The sequence below is a fragment of the Uranotaenia lowii genome, unplaced genomic scaffold (genome assembly GCF_029784155.1).
Source record: "Uranotaenia lowii strain MFRU-FL unplaced genomic scaffold, ASM2978415v1 HiC_scaffold_255, whole genome shotgun sequence".
Lineage (NCBI taxonomy): Eukaryota > Metazoa > Arthropoda > Insecta > Diptera > Culicidae > Uranotaenia > Uranotaenia lowii.
The window spans coordinates 33,344-50,000 of record NW_026598152.1 but is presented as its reverse complement, the minus strand read 5'-3'; the positions used below and the strand labels follow the sequence as shown (position 1 = coordinate 50,000).

Here is a 16,657-nt window from a genome sequence, read left to right as displayed (position 1 = left end):
GCTTGTGGAATCCATAGTCTCCGGATCTCACGGCTGGTGTCAATGTTTGCGGTCTCCAGCTCGTCGCCGTCGATCGTGACCTTGGTTCGGTCGGTCTTGGATCCGCAGGCCAGCATGTACTTCGTCTTGAACGTATTAATCATCAACCCGATCCTTCCTTGTTTCTAAGATGACTGGATCTGTTGAAAATCGTGCCCCGCATTTCGCCCACCGCTTGTCGAATAACACTTTCTAGCGGCATGTTGAACATCATGCAGGATAGACCATCGCCTTGTCGTAGTCCCCTGCACGATTCGAATGAACTCGACAATTCACCCGAAATTCTCACACAGCACTGCGTTCCATCCATCGTCGCCTTGATCAGTCTGGTCAGTTTCTCGGAAAAGCCGTTCTCCCATGATTTTCCATAGCTCGTGACGGTCGATCGCGTCGTATGCGGCTTTGAAGTCGAAGAATAGATGGTGCGTAGGGACTTGGTATTCACGGAATTTTTGAAGGATATGCCGTACTGTGAAGATCTGGTCCGTCGTTAACCGTTCCTCCATGAAGCCGGCCTGATGACTTCCCACGAATCTGTTTGCTTGAGGCTTTAGGCGGCGGAGAAGGATTCGGGACAGCACTTTGTAGGCGGCATTTAGGACAGTGATCGCTCGGTAGTTCTCACAGTCAATTAGTCGCCCTTCTTGTAGATGGGGCATATTACCCCCTCCTTCCACTCCTCCGGTAGCTGTTTTGTGTCTCAAATCCGGACTATCAATCGGTGTAGGCCATCGGCCAACTTGTCCAGGCCCATTTTGATGAGTTCAGCTGTGATGCCATCCTTTCCAGCTGACTTGTTGCTATTCAGCTGGCGAATGGCTTCCTTAACTTCACTTATCGTTGGGAGTGGTTCCTCTACATCGTTGGCTACGCCGGGGATGTACCTTCCCCCAACGTCTTGATCTCCTGCATGTGCGCCGTTCAGGCGTTCATCGATGTGCTGCTTCCACCTTATGATCACCTCACGATTGTCCGTCAGGAAGCCCCCGTCCTTATCCCGACACATTTAGGCTTGCGGCACGAAGCCTTTGCGGGATGTGTTGAGTTTCTGATAGAACTTTCGTATTTCTTGGGATCGATGCAGCTGGCAGATTGCAGATTCTCCTGGGAAATTCGAACTCGCTGCCTCTTCCGCTGTCGGTGATTTTGCACATTTCTACGGGTGCCTCTTTGCACTACTGCCGCCATTGCGCGCGACATCTTTTCGTCCATCACCTTCCTACACTCCTCGTCGAACCATTCGTTCCACATTAGACTGAGTCGATTTGGGGTCATTTTCGAATTTCTCAAACCCTGGGGTTCTTAAAAGCTTCGTTTTGGTCCAAAACTCAATCATGATTTTTTGCAGAATTTTTAAGTAATGTTTACATGAGTAAATTTGGACTTTTAGGTTTGTATGGGAAAATTGAATATTTTGTACTGAAAAATCAACATCATTTTTGTTTCTTCTGTGCAACCGAGCAAGCTGGTGGTTTTTGTGCCAATTTATAAAATTCCTAAAGGAAATTTTCCGCTGAACAACTTTGTCGAAGACCGTAAATTCGTATCTTATTAGACAAAAAAGTTATTAGCTGTTCAACAGAGGTATGCCTTTTGGCATTGATAAACAATAAATTCAATAGACACCACTGTTATGTGCCTTGCGAGGTATTGCATGACTACTTTTCATGCAATACTTCGCGGGGCACAAGCAGTGGTGTCAATTGAATTTATTGTTTATCAATGCCAAAAGACATACCCCTGTTAAACAGCTAATAACTTTTTTGTCCAATAAGATATGAATTTACGGTCTCCGACAAAGTTGTTCAGCGGAAAATTTCCTTTGAAGAATTTATAAATTGGCACAAAAACCATTAGTTGGCTCGGTTGCACAGAAGAAACAAAAATGATGTTGATTTTTCAGTACGAAATATTCAATTTTCCCATACAAACCTAAAAGTCCAAATTTACTCATGTAAACATTACTTAAAAATTCTGCAAAAAATCATGGATGAGTTTTGGACCATAACGAAGCTTTTGAGACCCCAGGGTTTGAGAAATTCGAAAATGACCCCAAATCGACTCAGTCTATTCCACATGCCCGATGACGTTCTCCGCCGCACCGTTGATGGTATCCCAACAGTCCTTGAGAGAGGCTTCGGGTATCTCGCCTTCTGCCGCAGCGCTGCTTCGAGCGATTGCGAGTAGTCTGCCTCAGGTTGTTTCAGTCGTGCGATATTTAACCGAGTCGGGCGTCGGTTTCGTATGTTGTTCACTACGGAGAGTTTTGGGCGCATCTTCACCATCACCAGATGATGGTCTGACTCGATGTTGGCGCCTCGACAGGATCTGACGTCGATGAAGTCCAAGAAGTGCCGGCTTTCTATCAAAACGTGGTTGATCTGTGATTGCGTTTGGTACGGTGATCTCCAGGTGTTCTTTTGTGGGAGACAGTGTTGGAAAAAGGTACTACGTACGGCCATTCGTTTGGAGGCGGCAAAATCTATTAGCCTGGTGCGCGCTGAACTTCCAATTGTTCATATAATAACGCTTGTTTAGCCCATTCTTTTGACACCAAACGGCACATTACAAGAAGGTTTCTGATAATGATGCACGTGACCTGGTTAGTCAAATTTGCTCTTTTTTCAAATTGTTCACACACATCTTTCTATAGAGAAAGCACATACAATTCTCCAGCTTTTTGTTCCACAGATCTTTCTAGAACGATGTAATGTTATGACAACTTGGCTTCCAGCATCATTCTGCGAATCTTTCATGACTATAATTTGCTGTTCTACTAGAGGACTGACCTAATTGCATCGTTTTCATCTCACATCGTTCTAAGATCGCTTTTAAAGTCTATGGGTAATGTCCGTCCTTAGAACATTAGCACCTGCCAAGTAAAATCTTTCAGTTTACAGTTACAATTTGTTTTTGTTCTTCTCGCGTTTCAGATTGTTAAATTGACCAAACAGACGGAGCTCAGCGAACGCCAGATCGAGAGATGGTGGCGCCGGCGGCGAGCCCAGGATAAACCGACGACTCTGGTCAAGTTTTGCGAAAATTCATGGCGCTGCATCTACTACACGTACAGCTTCATCTTCGGCAGCATTGTCATGTGGGATAAACCATGGCTGTGGGACATCAAGCAGTGCTGGTATGGCTACCCGCACCAGTCGATTTCCGATGACATCTGGTGGTACTACATGATTTCGATGGCCTTCTACTGGTCCCTGACCGCGTCCCAGTTCATCGACGTCAAGCGGAAGGACTTTTGGCAGATGTTTTTCCACCACATCATCACGATTTTGCTGATGGCCTTGAGTTGGGTGTGCAATCTGCACCGAGTTGGTTCGCTGGTGTTGTTGGTGCACGATTGTGCCGATATTTTTCTAGAGGTAATCTAAACTAGATTTTGTATTATAGTTGGTAACCAATGTTTAACTAATGTCTTTTTGGTATTTTCAGGCTGCTAAGCTCACGAAATACGCTCAATATCAGAAGATATGCGATGCGATCTTTGCTGTGTTCACCGTGGTGTGGATCATTACTCGATTAATGTTGTACCCGCGCATCATCTACAGTTCCTCGATCGAAGCTCCTCGGATATTGCCAATGTTCCCGGCGTACTATATCTTTAATACGCTGCTGATTCTGCTATTGGTGCTACACATCGGCTGGACCTATCTGATTATGCAAATCGTCATCAAGGCTATCAAGTCAGGGCAGGTTAGTAGGGCTTCTTATGAGTCCGTTTCCACTATTACTAAACCATTATTTATCTTTTCTTGTTTCCAGATGGAGGGCGATGTTCGTTCCAGTTCCAGTGATGAGCTTTCAGACAGTTCAGAAAATTCTCGACCCATCGCATCATCCAACGGAACCCCCAAGAAATCGCCGAGGAAAGCTGCTGGATCGAACCTTTCGACCCCTACCAAGAAGAAGTAAGCGCTTTAAAGCATTATATGTTACTGTTTTAGTTGGAAACTAACTGGTCCTAGCTCATGGAGGGAAACAATGGAGAAAACACGTGCTGGAGTTGTCGTGTAACGGCAATGTCCGCACAATGATTAGTTGTTGTAGAGAGTGATGTGGCCTGTCATCAGTTCAAATAAACTGGCAATCCTGTCTGCGATAGGAACACTAATCCGATCTCTAGTGCCACTATGCAATCGACGATACATTTGCTGAGGCAGTGTACATTCAACTATGAAATAGACCGACATATAAGTTTAAATTGCTATTATAATATTTAACCGAAATTGTCGTTTGCTACGGATATATTTATTATTTGATAAAGAAGGGAGTGGAGTGAATGCGAAAATATTGATTCTAAATCGAATTCCAACTATAGAGAGAAAGTGCATGAATGGGAAACTACTGGTAGGATTGCTGTAGCCTACAGCTAATGAATCAGTTTAAATGCTTGATAAAGTGTTAATAGACCACTGGAAACTATCGCTTTTTCGTGCAAACATTTAAAAACATTCCCGGTCCCAAGTGTAAAGTTCGTTCGATCGTTGTACAGTTAGGGCATTTTGGAACCGAGAAAACGTCTGTTTAGTAAAAAGGATATTTATCGGCTGCTAGTGGTTTTCTTTCGTAAGTAATACTCTAGAAATTCATTTGATTTTACTGCAACACAAGTTTAAGAGTAATAGACAAGCGAAATTTAATGTTTTCATTCATGGAAACAACGTTCACTATTGAATACCATAGATGCTTTCAAAAAGCATGACTAAATACTGTTTTCTTCTTTTTGATCATTGTATCCACAAATGCCGTACTGCTACCAGGTTAACATTCGGCAGCAAACCATATCGTTAAGTAATTTTTGCCGACTGCAGCACCCGTTGCTATACTAAATGTGTGTACATCTACTCGCACAGATGCCTTTGAGAACAATCATCATCTATGAAAGCTTTGTTTTAACCAATATGGTTGATATGTAGGCTACCCTTATTGAAATATTATTCGATTGTTTATGTTGATTATTTTGTCTAAGCTGTCGCTAGATCGGATTTTTTTTAAATCTTCCAAAGAATATAAGAAACAAAATCGTTAAAAATCGGAAAAAACAAGTTATCACAAATTGGAGCGGACGCTTTATGAGAATCGGATAGGCAAAGGAACAATCGCGTTTTAAGTAACAATAAAATATAAGGCATTATGTTTTCGTTTTTCTCTCCAAGATACCATCCTAGTGATTAAAACATAATTTTTAAGAATATATACATATAGCTGTAGCTAAAGCTAAGACGAATGAAGCGGGAGCATAAAAATTGCATAGATAGCCGTCGCATTTTTTAAGGATGGTTTTGTTTCCATCTCTGCGGTTACCGTTTGGAGGAAAAAAAAGCAGCTGCACATCAACATTACCCTTAAACATGAACTGGACCCACAATTGTTTTTAAATAACGTGCACAGAGCTTTTAACAACAACAACAAAAAAACTGAACAAGATCACTCACAAAATAAGTTTAGTGAAACAAATATTTCTTTTATCATTCTGGTTACGTATCTATCATTAGTCGACGACAGATTTCTAACATCTTGAAGACAAAAAAAACAATATTTGAGTGTAAATCTAAATCAAAAATAAAATTTATAAAAATTCCGCACGCCTGTAATAAATTTTGATGACAGTATCCTTAAGTCGCTTTTGTAAATATACATAGACTTTTTTTATAATTTATCATTAAGGATTGGGCCTTAACTATAGACTAAAGCTGACAAAGAGAAACTAAATTACATAATCGGATTTAATATGTTCACATCTAGACTCTCTAACCGTTGAATATTTTTCAATTCTTACTCGGGGCCTGAACATTGAACAATTTATTAGCTTAAGAATTTTGAGGGCATTCGGATCGAACAGGAATTAACAACTGCCGGTACTTAAACTTTAAAATATTTTTTTTTTTCAAATTTTCGTTTTTCGTCGTCAATTCACAACTTGCTGATTTTCATTGGCTTAGCATATCTCAAACTTTAGCTGTTCAGTTATCTTCGAAAGCGCTTGTTCACGCTTACATAAATATCTAATTTATCTAGGACTCTTGTTAAACTGTTTCGCAGAGAGTTGGTGTCGCACATTTGATTCTCTCCTTATAAGTATGATAGATTTTAAGAGGATAAAATCAATTCGTCAAATCTAAGGAAAACATATAGATACTCCCACATTTGTCGCAGTTCCAGTATTTGAACAAATGTTTGCAACAGAAGATAAATTTCCTACTTACAAATATCGGAGTCGTTCGTAATCTGTACATCGAAATGAGAAATCCCGTTGCCTTAGTGCTTAACGTACGGAACAATCCGTGGAACCAGAGTATTTTTTTTTTTCTTAGTTATCCGACGCATTGCTTCGAGACAACGAATTTTACGCACACATACATGTATATGCGAGAGGGTGTTAAGCTACATTCTAAAAACTCTAACTAACAGCAGTGGATAGTCTAAACACGGAACACTGATCCTCCCATTCAGACCCACTCGGCCTGTTGCTATGACTTTTTGCTGCCGAGGAGAGGCATCCTTTCTGCTGCTGCTGCCGCTTGTGAGGTGGACGCCATCGATGATCGCATACCGCTCGAACTGGTGCCCGGAAGGACAACCGAAGGGGATTGTTGCTGATGTGGTTTCTGCCACTGCTGTTGTTGACTTTGATCGGTCCGAAGACTTCCACCGCGACGTCGCATCTAGGTTCAAAATATAAATAGGAGTATGTTAACCCATCATCGTCTTGTCCAATTATTCAACTTACGTGATTGTGATACAGTTCATGCAGGTACAAGGTACTAAGACACATGTCTGCTGCTGTCAGGTCGTGTTGAGTTTGCTGTGTTACTGGAATTGTGCCACACAAGCTAAAAAAGAGAGAAAACATTTAGGACCTATACCTTTCAAATACATAAATATTTTATTCAAATCAGACCTTGACAGCAGACCATTACGTGATCCTTCGGCGGGTCCTTCGAGCTTACTCATTCCACCGAAGGTGCGAATTGCGCTAGACCGAGGATCCATAATCCCACTGGCAGCGGTAGCCCCAGCAGCTAGACTAGAAGATTGCATGTGCTGATGACTACTGGAAGCTGCTGCAGCTGCACCGCCACTACTTTCCAAACCCTGACTGCCGCCACCAGCACCACTTTCATCGTCATCGTTTTCGTTGATATCATGCAAGAAGGTGCTTCGAAGTGGAGCCACCGTACTATCATCGGTAAGAGGGCGCTGTAGCATTCGTTCAAAGTCGAACGCTGGAGCTGGCGGTGAATTGAAGGCGTACATAGACGATTGCTGCAGATGCGGCGGTACGCCTCCAGTAGGCTGTGCTGGTGGAGGCGATCCAAAACCACCAAAATGCATCGACAATCCCAGCTGCTGTGAGTTGGATAGGTTGTGTGTCTGAAGAATAGGGTAGATGATGGATTGGTACTGTTCGCCTAGGCTTTCCATTGAGTACAGACTCTCGGCCATCGGATTAACGGTTGCGGTTGCTCCCATGAATGGACCACGCTGTCGGTTGAGATCCTGCAAAGCGTGGCGCTTAATGCCCTGGACAAAGTGTCTGGCTTCCGGAGGCATCTGCCAGGTGGGATTGGTGAGAGTAAAATGTACAAGTGAAAGTTCCGTTTTGCCATGCTCGCCTTGGGTGTATTGATTGTTGTCTACGATTGGCACATTAACCGGTTCATTCGTGTCTTTCTCGGCCGCACTGTTAGTGACTTGCCAATCAGGATTCCCATGCTTTCTTACGTCCATTTGGGCAAACGAACAAACATCCCCAACTCCGATCACATCGACAGTGAAGTTGCGGAAAAAGTCCACTAGATCCAACGCCTTTGGTTTCATGACCCGCAAGAGGACAAACGGCGCCACAAAAGGACTGAACAATTCGTTCAAAATGTACATCTGTAATGGGAGTCAAATTAACAAAAAAAAAACGAAACTTTCAATTTATAAGATTACTTACGATTTTAAGCTGGAAAAATTGCTCAAAGTCATTGCGCACGCCTGTGGTGTGCGCCAAGTTACGCCAAGACGCGGGTAGGTAATGCACATGGGCCAAAACGTTGCGCAGCAGCTGTTCCGGATTACGAACCATGTTCTCATCGGGTATCGTTGATCTGAAAGAAGGGCATAACATTATTTACTGCTCGCCATTCGTTTAATGAAAGAAAATGTTGAAAACCGAACAATGTAGAAGCGCTTCTGCTTAATGCTCACGGCTGGCTAGTCCTCTAGGCGGATTTTTAGCGAGCAACGAATTAAGGGCGAACTCCCTAGAAGCTGAAACTGATGGAAGGATACCAATCTACTGATTTCCCCTCGGTCAAAGTCACACAGATAAACCGAAATGACTTTTTTGGCTCATTACCAGGCATTAATAGGCAATACTCATTTACGAGAACACTTCCAGCAATACCTCTCCTCATTACGACTCGACGCCTGAATTCTACTTAACGACTCGAGAACCGACATCTCGCAATGACTCTGACACTGAACGCAACTGACCTCTCATCATAAAGACTCGGGATTGAACACAACGTGCTCTCCTCCTGTAGACTCGGAGCCTGACCTCTCCTCTTCCGACTTGAAGCCCGACTTCTTGTCACCAGAATTTGAGGCACGCCACTTTCCACCCGTCGTGTGCCAATTACTCGGATGATTCCCGACGAAGACGTCATCCTACACCGACTCAAATGACTCACCCGGCGCTGAGAGCCACTCTACCCGTAGGTAACCCTTTCCCAACAACCTTCACTGCGGAGAAGGTCAAGTCTTATCCCCACAGCTTCGATCATTGGGAAACGCGCTACTCGTATACTCCCCGAAGGTGGAGCATCCTACGGTCGAACGCGGCGTACCCATGGCATCCGCTACGCAGAAGATGTTGCCTTATCTTTCTAGCTTCAAATCGTGGGATCGAACGCGCGTACTCCACACGACAGCTCCCAGTTGATGGGATCAGTCTACTTCGACCGTTGTCCGGTCTCCTTTTCTACTGTTGGCTGGCAACCCTAGGATTTTTTACCTGCGGCTTTTCTCTGCTCGTCGCATGAGCACAGCTTGTCCTGGACTCGCGCTTGTCACAGCACACGTTCGGGACTTTGACTGCTACGACTCGGATGATTCCCGACGGTGACGACATCCTACACCGACTCAACAGGCTCACCTGGCATCGAGATCCCCTCTACCCGTGGGTATTCTCCGACAGAAGTTTCCCCCTTCCTACAAGATCCGCTGGGAAGAAGGTCTTGTCTAATCCCCGCAGTTTCTCCCGTGCGAAACGAAACCTCTCGGATACTCCCTAAAGGTGGGTTATCCTACACACGTTCGCGGCGCACCCATGACCACCACTACGCAGAAGATGATGCCTCATTTTTGTAGCTTCAATCATGGGTTCGAACGCACACAACTCAGATGCTCCCCGGTGGTGGAGTCATCCTTCACCCCTCGCGGACTACTGTTGACTCCAGCTCCTTTGCAGGGGAATCATGATCCAGGTGAACCCATCGTTGACTGCATGCCAATTGGTGGAACACATCCTCTGTACCACGTTATCAACCGCCGTGTCAGGTCCACAGGCGGCAAGTTTATTGGTACGTGCCGCTTCGAACCTTGGATGAACGAACACCACGTGTTCTGGTGTCTCCTCTGCGTCACCACAGAGTGATGAGGCCACGTGTCCGAAGCGGTAGTGGTACCTCCTGGAGCTTTCATGGCCAGTTATAAACTGCTTCATGTGGAAGTCCACTTCACGGTTAGGGACCCTGGCAGTTAAACTCCCTTGAAAAAAAAAAGTCCACTTCACCGTGTTTTCGCCCTAGCTAGCTCCCTTTAAACGGTTAAATAGACCTGCTAGGGCGGAAACACGGCGAAGTGGACTTCCACTCTCTGACCTGCCCCCCAGTTGCTGCCAGTTGGACATCGAGTCCTTCTTGGCGAGTTCTCGCACGTTGGGCGCGTCCTTGTTGTCGTAGCATCCTCCTTTAGCAAAACCGAGATGGGCATGACGCTCGCCACTAGGCATGCCGCATCGGACGAAATGATTTGGTATCCACTGATAACCTACAGTTTCATCAGTCGTTGTACGCTAGTGAGTCTCTGCAGGTTACACTGCTTTCTCAGGGCAGGCCTCCAAGCCGCCACCTCGTACCGAAAAATTGACGTGGTCACGCTCTACAGTATCCTCCTTCCGCTATTACGGGTTGCCGAGGAGTTCGACATGATCCGTGTGAGTGCAGCCATGGCCATTGCCTATCTCTTACACGCGTACTCGACGTAGCTTGTGAAACTGAGCCTGTCGTCGACCATAACCTCCAGGTAATTCCGTGCAATCAAAACCGTGAAAAAGAGGCAGAACCAGAAACTCGTGGCGGCGAAGCCTAGCTGCCGGAATCCGAACTGTCGACGAGAATCTTGACTGAGACCAAGTGAAGACGCTGGCTTCGGATCGTTAACAGTGAAGGTCTTTTACCACGGCCCTATGCGCCGGAGAATCGACGCTGGGCCACTAAATTAAGTTATTGTTTAGAGGACACCCCTACACAACCTTATCACCATCATCATTATCAGTGGGCTACTTTCGACTCCTAGTATTCACGTTATGCAGATTTGTTCGACAAGGATGCTGAAAAACTGGACAACGCTGCGAAAGTCCGGTTACTGATGAGGAAGCTGAATCCACAAGCACATGAGCGGTTCACCAGTTTTATACTTCCGATGCTGTCCAAGGAGTTATCGTTTAATGAAACAATTGGGAAGTTAAAAACGATCTTTGTATCCCCAGTGTCCGCATTCCCTCGCCGCTATTTCTGCTTGCAGACGACAAAAGACGATTCCGATGACCTAGTGTCCTATTCGTGCATAGCCAATAAAGCGTGTGTGGACTTCAAATTGAAAGACATGTCAAAGTAACAGTTCAAGTGCCTCATTTTTGTGTGTGGTCTGAAGTCGGCACGAGACTCGGATATCCGCATGAGATTGATCACGAAGTTGAACGAGACTAAGGACGTTTCTCTGGAACAAGTGGTGGAGGATTGCAAGAATTTACTGAACTTGAAACAAGACAACAGTCTTGTTGAGAAACAGCAATCATTCAGATCAGTGAATGCCATTAATTAATAGCGGTATTCGGTGCTATACACTTTTCTGTGGACGGTACATACTGTGAACTTCAGTGTCGCGAGTGTAAAAAGAAAGGCCATAAGGAAGGATATTGCGTGTGTAGTGGTAGCAGCAGCAGCAGTAACCAGAAGAAGAGCAGCAAAGAAGTGAAGATAGTGTCCGTTAATATGATATCACCCAAAGCAGGAAGTACTCAGAAATCGGTAGCAAATCGAAACGTGGATTATGTCGTGTTGCTCCACCAGACCTGGAACCTAACATCTTAGGCTCTGACTGGATCGAACTTTTCGGATAGACGTTCCCATTAGCTCATTCTGCAACAAAATCAACAACCAATCGTCTCATCCGGATTCATCCCTGCAAGCTAAGTTCCCGAAAGTTTTTTCGTCGGAAATGGGTCTCTGTTCAGAGACCAAGGCTCGCCGGTCACTCAAGGGTAAACCGAAACCAGTTTACCGGCCCAAGCGTCCGGTGGCCTACAGCGTGCAAACTGCAGTAGAAGATGAGCTTCAGCGGTTACAGAATTTGGGCATTCTCGAACCTGTGGATCATTCAGATTGGGCAGCACCCATCGTCGTGGTCCATAAACCGACGAGGGTTGCCAACCAAGGGGGATAAAGAAGACCGGACAACGGTCGGAGTAGACTGACCCCATCGACGGGGGGCTGTCGAGTAGAGTGCGTCCGACCCCACGGTTTGAAGTTACAAAGATAAAACAATACCTTCTGCGTAGCGGATGCCGTGGGTGCGCCGCGTTCGTGAGTAGGATGCTCCACCTTCGGGGAGTATCCGAGTAGAGCGGTTCTCAACGACAGAAGCTGCGGGGATAAGACATGACCTTCTTCGCAGTGGAAATCATTGGGAAAGGGTTATTCCACGTTCGGGGAATACCCACGAGTAGAGTGGCTCTCGACGCCGGGCAAGCCATTCGAGTCGGTGTAGGATGACGTCTTCGTCGGGAATCATCTGAGTCGTTGCGTTAAGTCCCGCGCGTGTGCCGTGACAGGCGCGAGTCTAGGATAAGCTGCTCTCGATCAGGCACACGACGGGCAAGGTGGCAAACCTCGAACCCTGAAGATAAGAGGTCGGTCTCAAACCTTCAGGCAGAGAGGTTTGTGTGGTAAACCCCGAGTCTTTATGATAAGGGGTCGGGTCTCGAGTCGTAAGAGGAGGGACCAGGCTCCTTACCAACAAGAGGAGGGGTACAAGTGGTCACCTCGAGTCATTACGAGGAGAGGTCAGATTTCAAGTCGTTAGAGATCGGGCCTTGAATCGTGCAGAGGAGAGGTAAACCTCGAGTCGATGCGAGGAGGGGTCGGATCTCAAGTCGTTAGAGGAGAGATCAGGCCTCAAGTTGCGAAGAGGAGAGGTTTGTGTGGGAATCTCGAGTCATTGCGAGGAGATGTCGGTTCTCAAGTCGTTAGAGGAGAGTTCAGGCGTCGAGTCGTAAGGATGAGAGGTTTTGCTGAAAGTGGTCTCGTTAATGAGTATTGCCTTGGAGCGCATTAGCGCGAATAGACCTCCCACTATTGAAGTATAGTGTACTAAACAGTTCGAGGTGGGAACCAGGTCTGCGGCCCCAGGTGGAGTTTAGGGAGTAGGGGGTATACACGGAGTATATCATGAGTCTTCCCATTGTACCCGTGGACCCAGAGTAGCAAACTGGGGGGACGCGGTGGCTCGCCGTGCCTTGGAATACAATCCGTAAACCGGGATTTATCACCTGTGGTTACCAACTAAAAAAAAAAACAATAGCCTTATGTCACGAGAGAAGAAAAAATCAACCGAACTCGATCAAGGCTGGGAGGAAACTAAATAAAAAGGTTTTTAAACCATGTTAAAATGAAGAAAAGTGTTTTTGATCCTTGTCTCAGATTTTCGCCTATTTTTATGGGTAATAATCTGTTCGTAATCACCGAGCTCAAGTAAAGTTTTACACTTTTTACGAATTCAGATTCGAAGTCACTCAGGCGTAGTTCCATTAAGAGATGAAATAATGACGAGATAGAACATCTGTTAGGAAAACTCATCCCGAACAAACTATTATTTTGAAGCCAATTTTTGGGTTTTTTTAATTACTTGACTGATAAACCTAACGTAAGGTACACCGGGCGTATGCAAACCGATTTCACCATAGTTCAACTTTCACATGTCCTAGAAAATTATGTACCTGTATCTTCAAAAATTATCCTTTATTGTTCCACTATCACTAAAATAGTTCTCATTATAAAATAAAATTATAATATTATATTATAAATCATTATAATATAAAATTAAAAAAAAAAATGTTGGTAAAAAGCAACGGTACTTTTGAGAGTAGAAAAAATTCTAAATTAACACTTGCCCCGTTTATGGGGGTCAGATTGTTTCTTTGGGCCTAAACAACAATTTCTAGAACAAGATTTTTTATAACAGAGAAAAATTGAATGTTTGCACTTACCCCGGTGTACCTTTTTAAGGTTAGGTACAGTTACACTTACCGGGTAATAACAGAAACAGCGCCCAATACAGTCATGATGGACAAAACGTGCTGAACTTGCAAAAAGTCTTCGTCGTAGAACACCAGCACGATTCCTATCGATAACAAGGTACCGGATATGAAGGAGATGTTTCTACAATAACAAGATTTCAATATAAATTGTCCAAAACTAACTTTAAAGCTAGCTTCCATACCTTGCCACAACAGTCAGGACAGGTGACGAAAACGAATTCATATATTTCACTGCCGGTCTATATGCTCTCGTTAAACGTGCATCAAGCTCATGATCGAGTTCGTTAAAATGGCGAAGATGCAGTTTTCCGTACTGTGACCAACATCGCATCCCTAGCGTTCCAGGTTCTTTCTTGATGAGCTGTGTAGGGAGACACGGGTGATAAAGCAGTTTGGTAATTTAACAAAAATAAATTTAAAACTTACGTGAACGTAATTGAAGAAGAAAAGCATCAGCTGGCACAGGAAAATGAACGGAGACAGAATGATGTTAACGACGGCAACCCATAAAATTTGCTTTTCAAGCTTTTGGGACAGTTCCAGCCGACGATTGGACCGTTTGAACTCGTCCCGCAGGTGCCACTTATTTTCGAACGGAGCCCAAGGCCCCCCTGGCAAATAAAAAAATGAAATAAGCTCGCCGAATAATAACACCATTCCATAAGAATCACACTTACAAAAAAGTATAAGTTCAACGTTATAACGCAACGCTTGACTTAGGCAAGCAACATTTCCCAGAAATGGCAGCTTAATAGTTGATGGAAGCAAGGATTTGTTCATCATCGCAACCATGTAGTTTTTGAATCTAGAAAGACAAAAAATGCGGTGAACTTGAAGAATTTTTAAATTAGATTAAACTTTTATCTTACCTCAAAATCCTATGATAGATATCTAGCTCTGTTAGTTGCTCTTTATTGATACTCATTTGAATTTCGGATTGCACCTCCCGAATGCGTTTTTGAACCTCATGCCAAGTAAGATTGTCTAGGTCGTCCTGAAATTTATCGATCATAATAATAGTGTACATAGACAGAATTTAGAGCTTACTCACATCTTTAATCTGCAAGACGCTGTTGAAGAACAATCTGATGTCCCAGTATTGCGTGAAGTGATAAAAAAATTTGAACAGCCGAAACGTCCAGAACAGACCGACCAGCAGCAGGATGAGCCAATCGAAACCACCTAGCTTGGCGACACATTCCGAGGGAGAATCGATTGCATCGGACAATGCTATCTTGTGTTTTTCCGGATTGTCACTGGAAAAGGAAAAAAATAGGGTATTATGGATGGGTTGATAATACGTCTTGTTTTAAACTGAGCACTCTCACTTGAACAAAATACCATAGTCGACACAATTGATCATGTACGTAATCAGTATCACTACGAAGACAAACTGAAACAACTCGAACACGTTCTGCAGCATCATTACGAAGAAGCCGTGCTGCTGATGGTAGCTGTAGACCCGCGAAAAGAACAAATCCAAATCCTGGATATGGTTCCATGGCACTGTGAAATGCAAAAATTTGTAGAACAATAGGTAGACTTATTGAAGCTTATTTAAACTATTGTTCTGATGTCGTATATATGTAAACATTTTTAATAGATTTTGTAATTGTATTGCAGCTTGTTCATTGCTTTATCCTCTGATTTGCATAGTGGGTTATATTTGCACGTAATTTTATTAGTGGGCTGATATTGTAGACGTGCAATTCAATTGTTTTGTTAAGAATTTCCTATCGAGGAAATATAAGTTAAAAAGTTAATTCTTATTACTTACCTTTATTTGTGTCCGGAACGACATGAATGACCAATCCGCTGCTTTGAGGCGTTTCTTCTTCCTCGATCGTTGGGGAACGTTTATCGGCAAATGGATTCGTTTCTTGATTTGTGAGTGTGTCGTAATTTCTTGTGTCCTGCTTTGCCATTCTCGTGACTTTCGGAACTGGTACTGATGCCAGTACCTTATCCGATTTTGCTGCGAAACAAAAAGGAACCTGTACCAAATTCGGCCTAGTTTTAACACAAAGCCTTCGAAAAGCATAAAAGTTAGGTGATACTTACGCTTGAAATAGTTCAAATTAATGGTAGCGCGATATTTTTTTGCTTTGCTAAACCTTTGTATCTACGTCACATTTTCACTTGGCGATTTTTTGCAAAAGCCATCGAGCGGCCTCGGGAAGCCTTTTTTGTTTGTTGAAACAGTATCAAAATAAAGTCTGCAAATAGGAGACGAATTTCTTATTAAAAAAGCATCCAATCCATACTTGTACCAACACCAATAAACCAGAGATACCCGTTTGATTATAACAGCTGATTTTAATTTATATAGGAAAACAAAAAAACTCTCGAGTCAAAGAAAAAAAGGCAGAATAACATAAATTTCGAAACTTGATAACTTTTTCTCAGAAAAAAAGACAAACAGAATTAAATGCAAAACAACTGATGAGTAACCACCATCAACAACAACACAAAAAGTGTCTATCGTTGTTCGTATATGAAAGGTGCAATCAGGAAACAAAGACGAAATTCTAACGCAATAAATACAACAACTTATGCTCGCAGGTACGACGCAATCGTCGTTAGACGAATATAACTTTCAACCAATACCCAATTGATTCGTACTTATCCTTCTAATTTATAGCATTAATTATCGTCCCTCAGGTTTAACGATAGAATAAATAAATGTTAAAATAAGTTAGAGGAGGAAACAAAAAAAAGGAACTTTTTCCTTGACATTGATTTGATCCAAAGAAAAGTTTTTGCAAAAACAGAATTTTAGCTACAACCCTGGCTACTATCGATACAAAACTCCCTCATTCGAAAAGAAAACGATTCAAATATCGGTTGGAGCTATTTACCTTAATTTTATAACACTTTAAACCTTATAAATAAGAGGTTGAAATTATCTGTAGTTCTTCCACTAACGTGAAAACGTGAAATTTCACTGAATGTGCTGAGCTGATGATTTTGCTAAAAGCACTTCCACTTTTTTGCGTTCCTTTTTATTTGTTT

The 16,657-nt window shown here is 43.5% G+C and overlaps 2 protein-coding genes across 6 annotated transcripts; one reads left to right on the top strand and one right to left on the bottom strand.

The window, feature by feature from the left end:
- Positions 1-2,972: 2,972 nt before the first annotated feature.
- On the top strand, positions 2,973-5,635 carry LOC129759729 (ceramide synthase 6; the record flags this gene model as incomplete). The annotated part of the gene is made up of 3 exons (XM_055757246.1): positions 2,973-3,416; positions 3,487-3,747; positions 3,817-5,635. Coding segments are annotated over 3 exons (855 nt in total), but the record flags the coding sequence as incomplete, so codon positions are not given.
- Positions 5,636-5,913: 278 nt separating this feature from the next.
- On the bottom strand, positions 5,914-16,657 carry LOC129759730 (autophagy-related protein 9A). Of its 5 annotated transcripts, none has more exons than XM_055757247.1 (14): positions 16,504-16,657; positions 15,707-15,861; positions 15,423-15,639; positions 14,974-15,151; positions 14,697-14,901; positions 14,515-14,639; positions 14,323-14,450; positions 14,072-14,256; positions 13,828-14,006; positions 13,635-13,766; positions 7,997-8,150; positions 6,956-7,935; positions 6,785-6,887; positions 5,914-6,719 (listed from the first exon to the last, which is right to left on the bottom strand). In XM_055757247.1, exons 3-14 carry the CDS (start codon positions 15,568-15,570, stop codon positions 6,525-6,527), a joined length of 2,712 nt encoding a protein of 903 aa, XP_055613222.1. In that variant the 5' UTR covers positions 15,571-15,639; positions 15,707-15,861; positions 16,504-16,657; the 3' UTR covers positions 5,914-6,524. The 5 variants fall into 5 exon arrangements, with proteins under 5 accessions (XP_055613222.1, XP_055613224.1, XP_055613223.1 ...); XM_055757249.1 differs by having other exon boundaries at positions 15,423-15,620; XM_055757248.1 differs by lacking the exon at positions 16,504-16,657 and adding an exon at positions 15,939-16,193.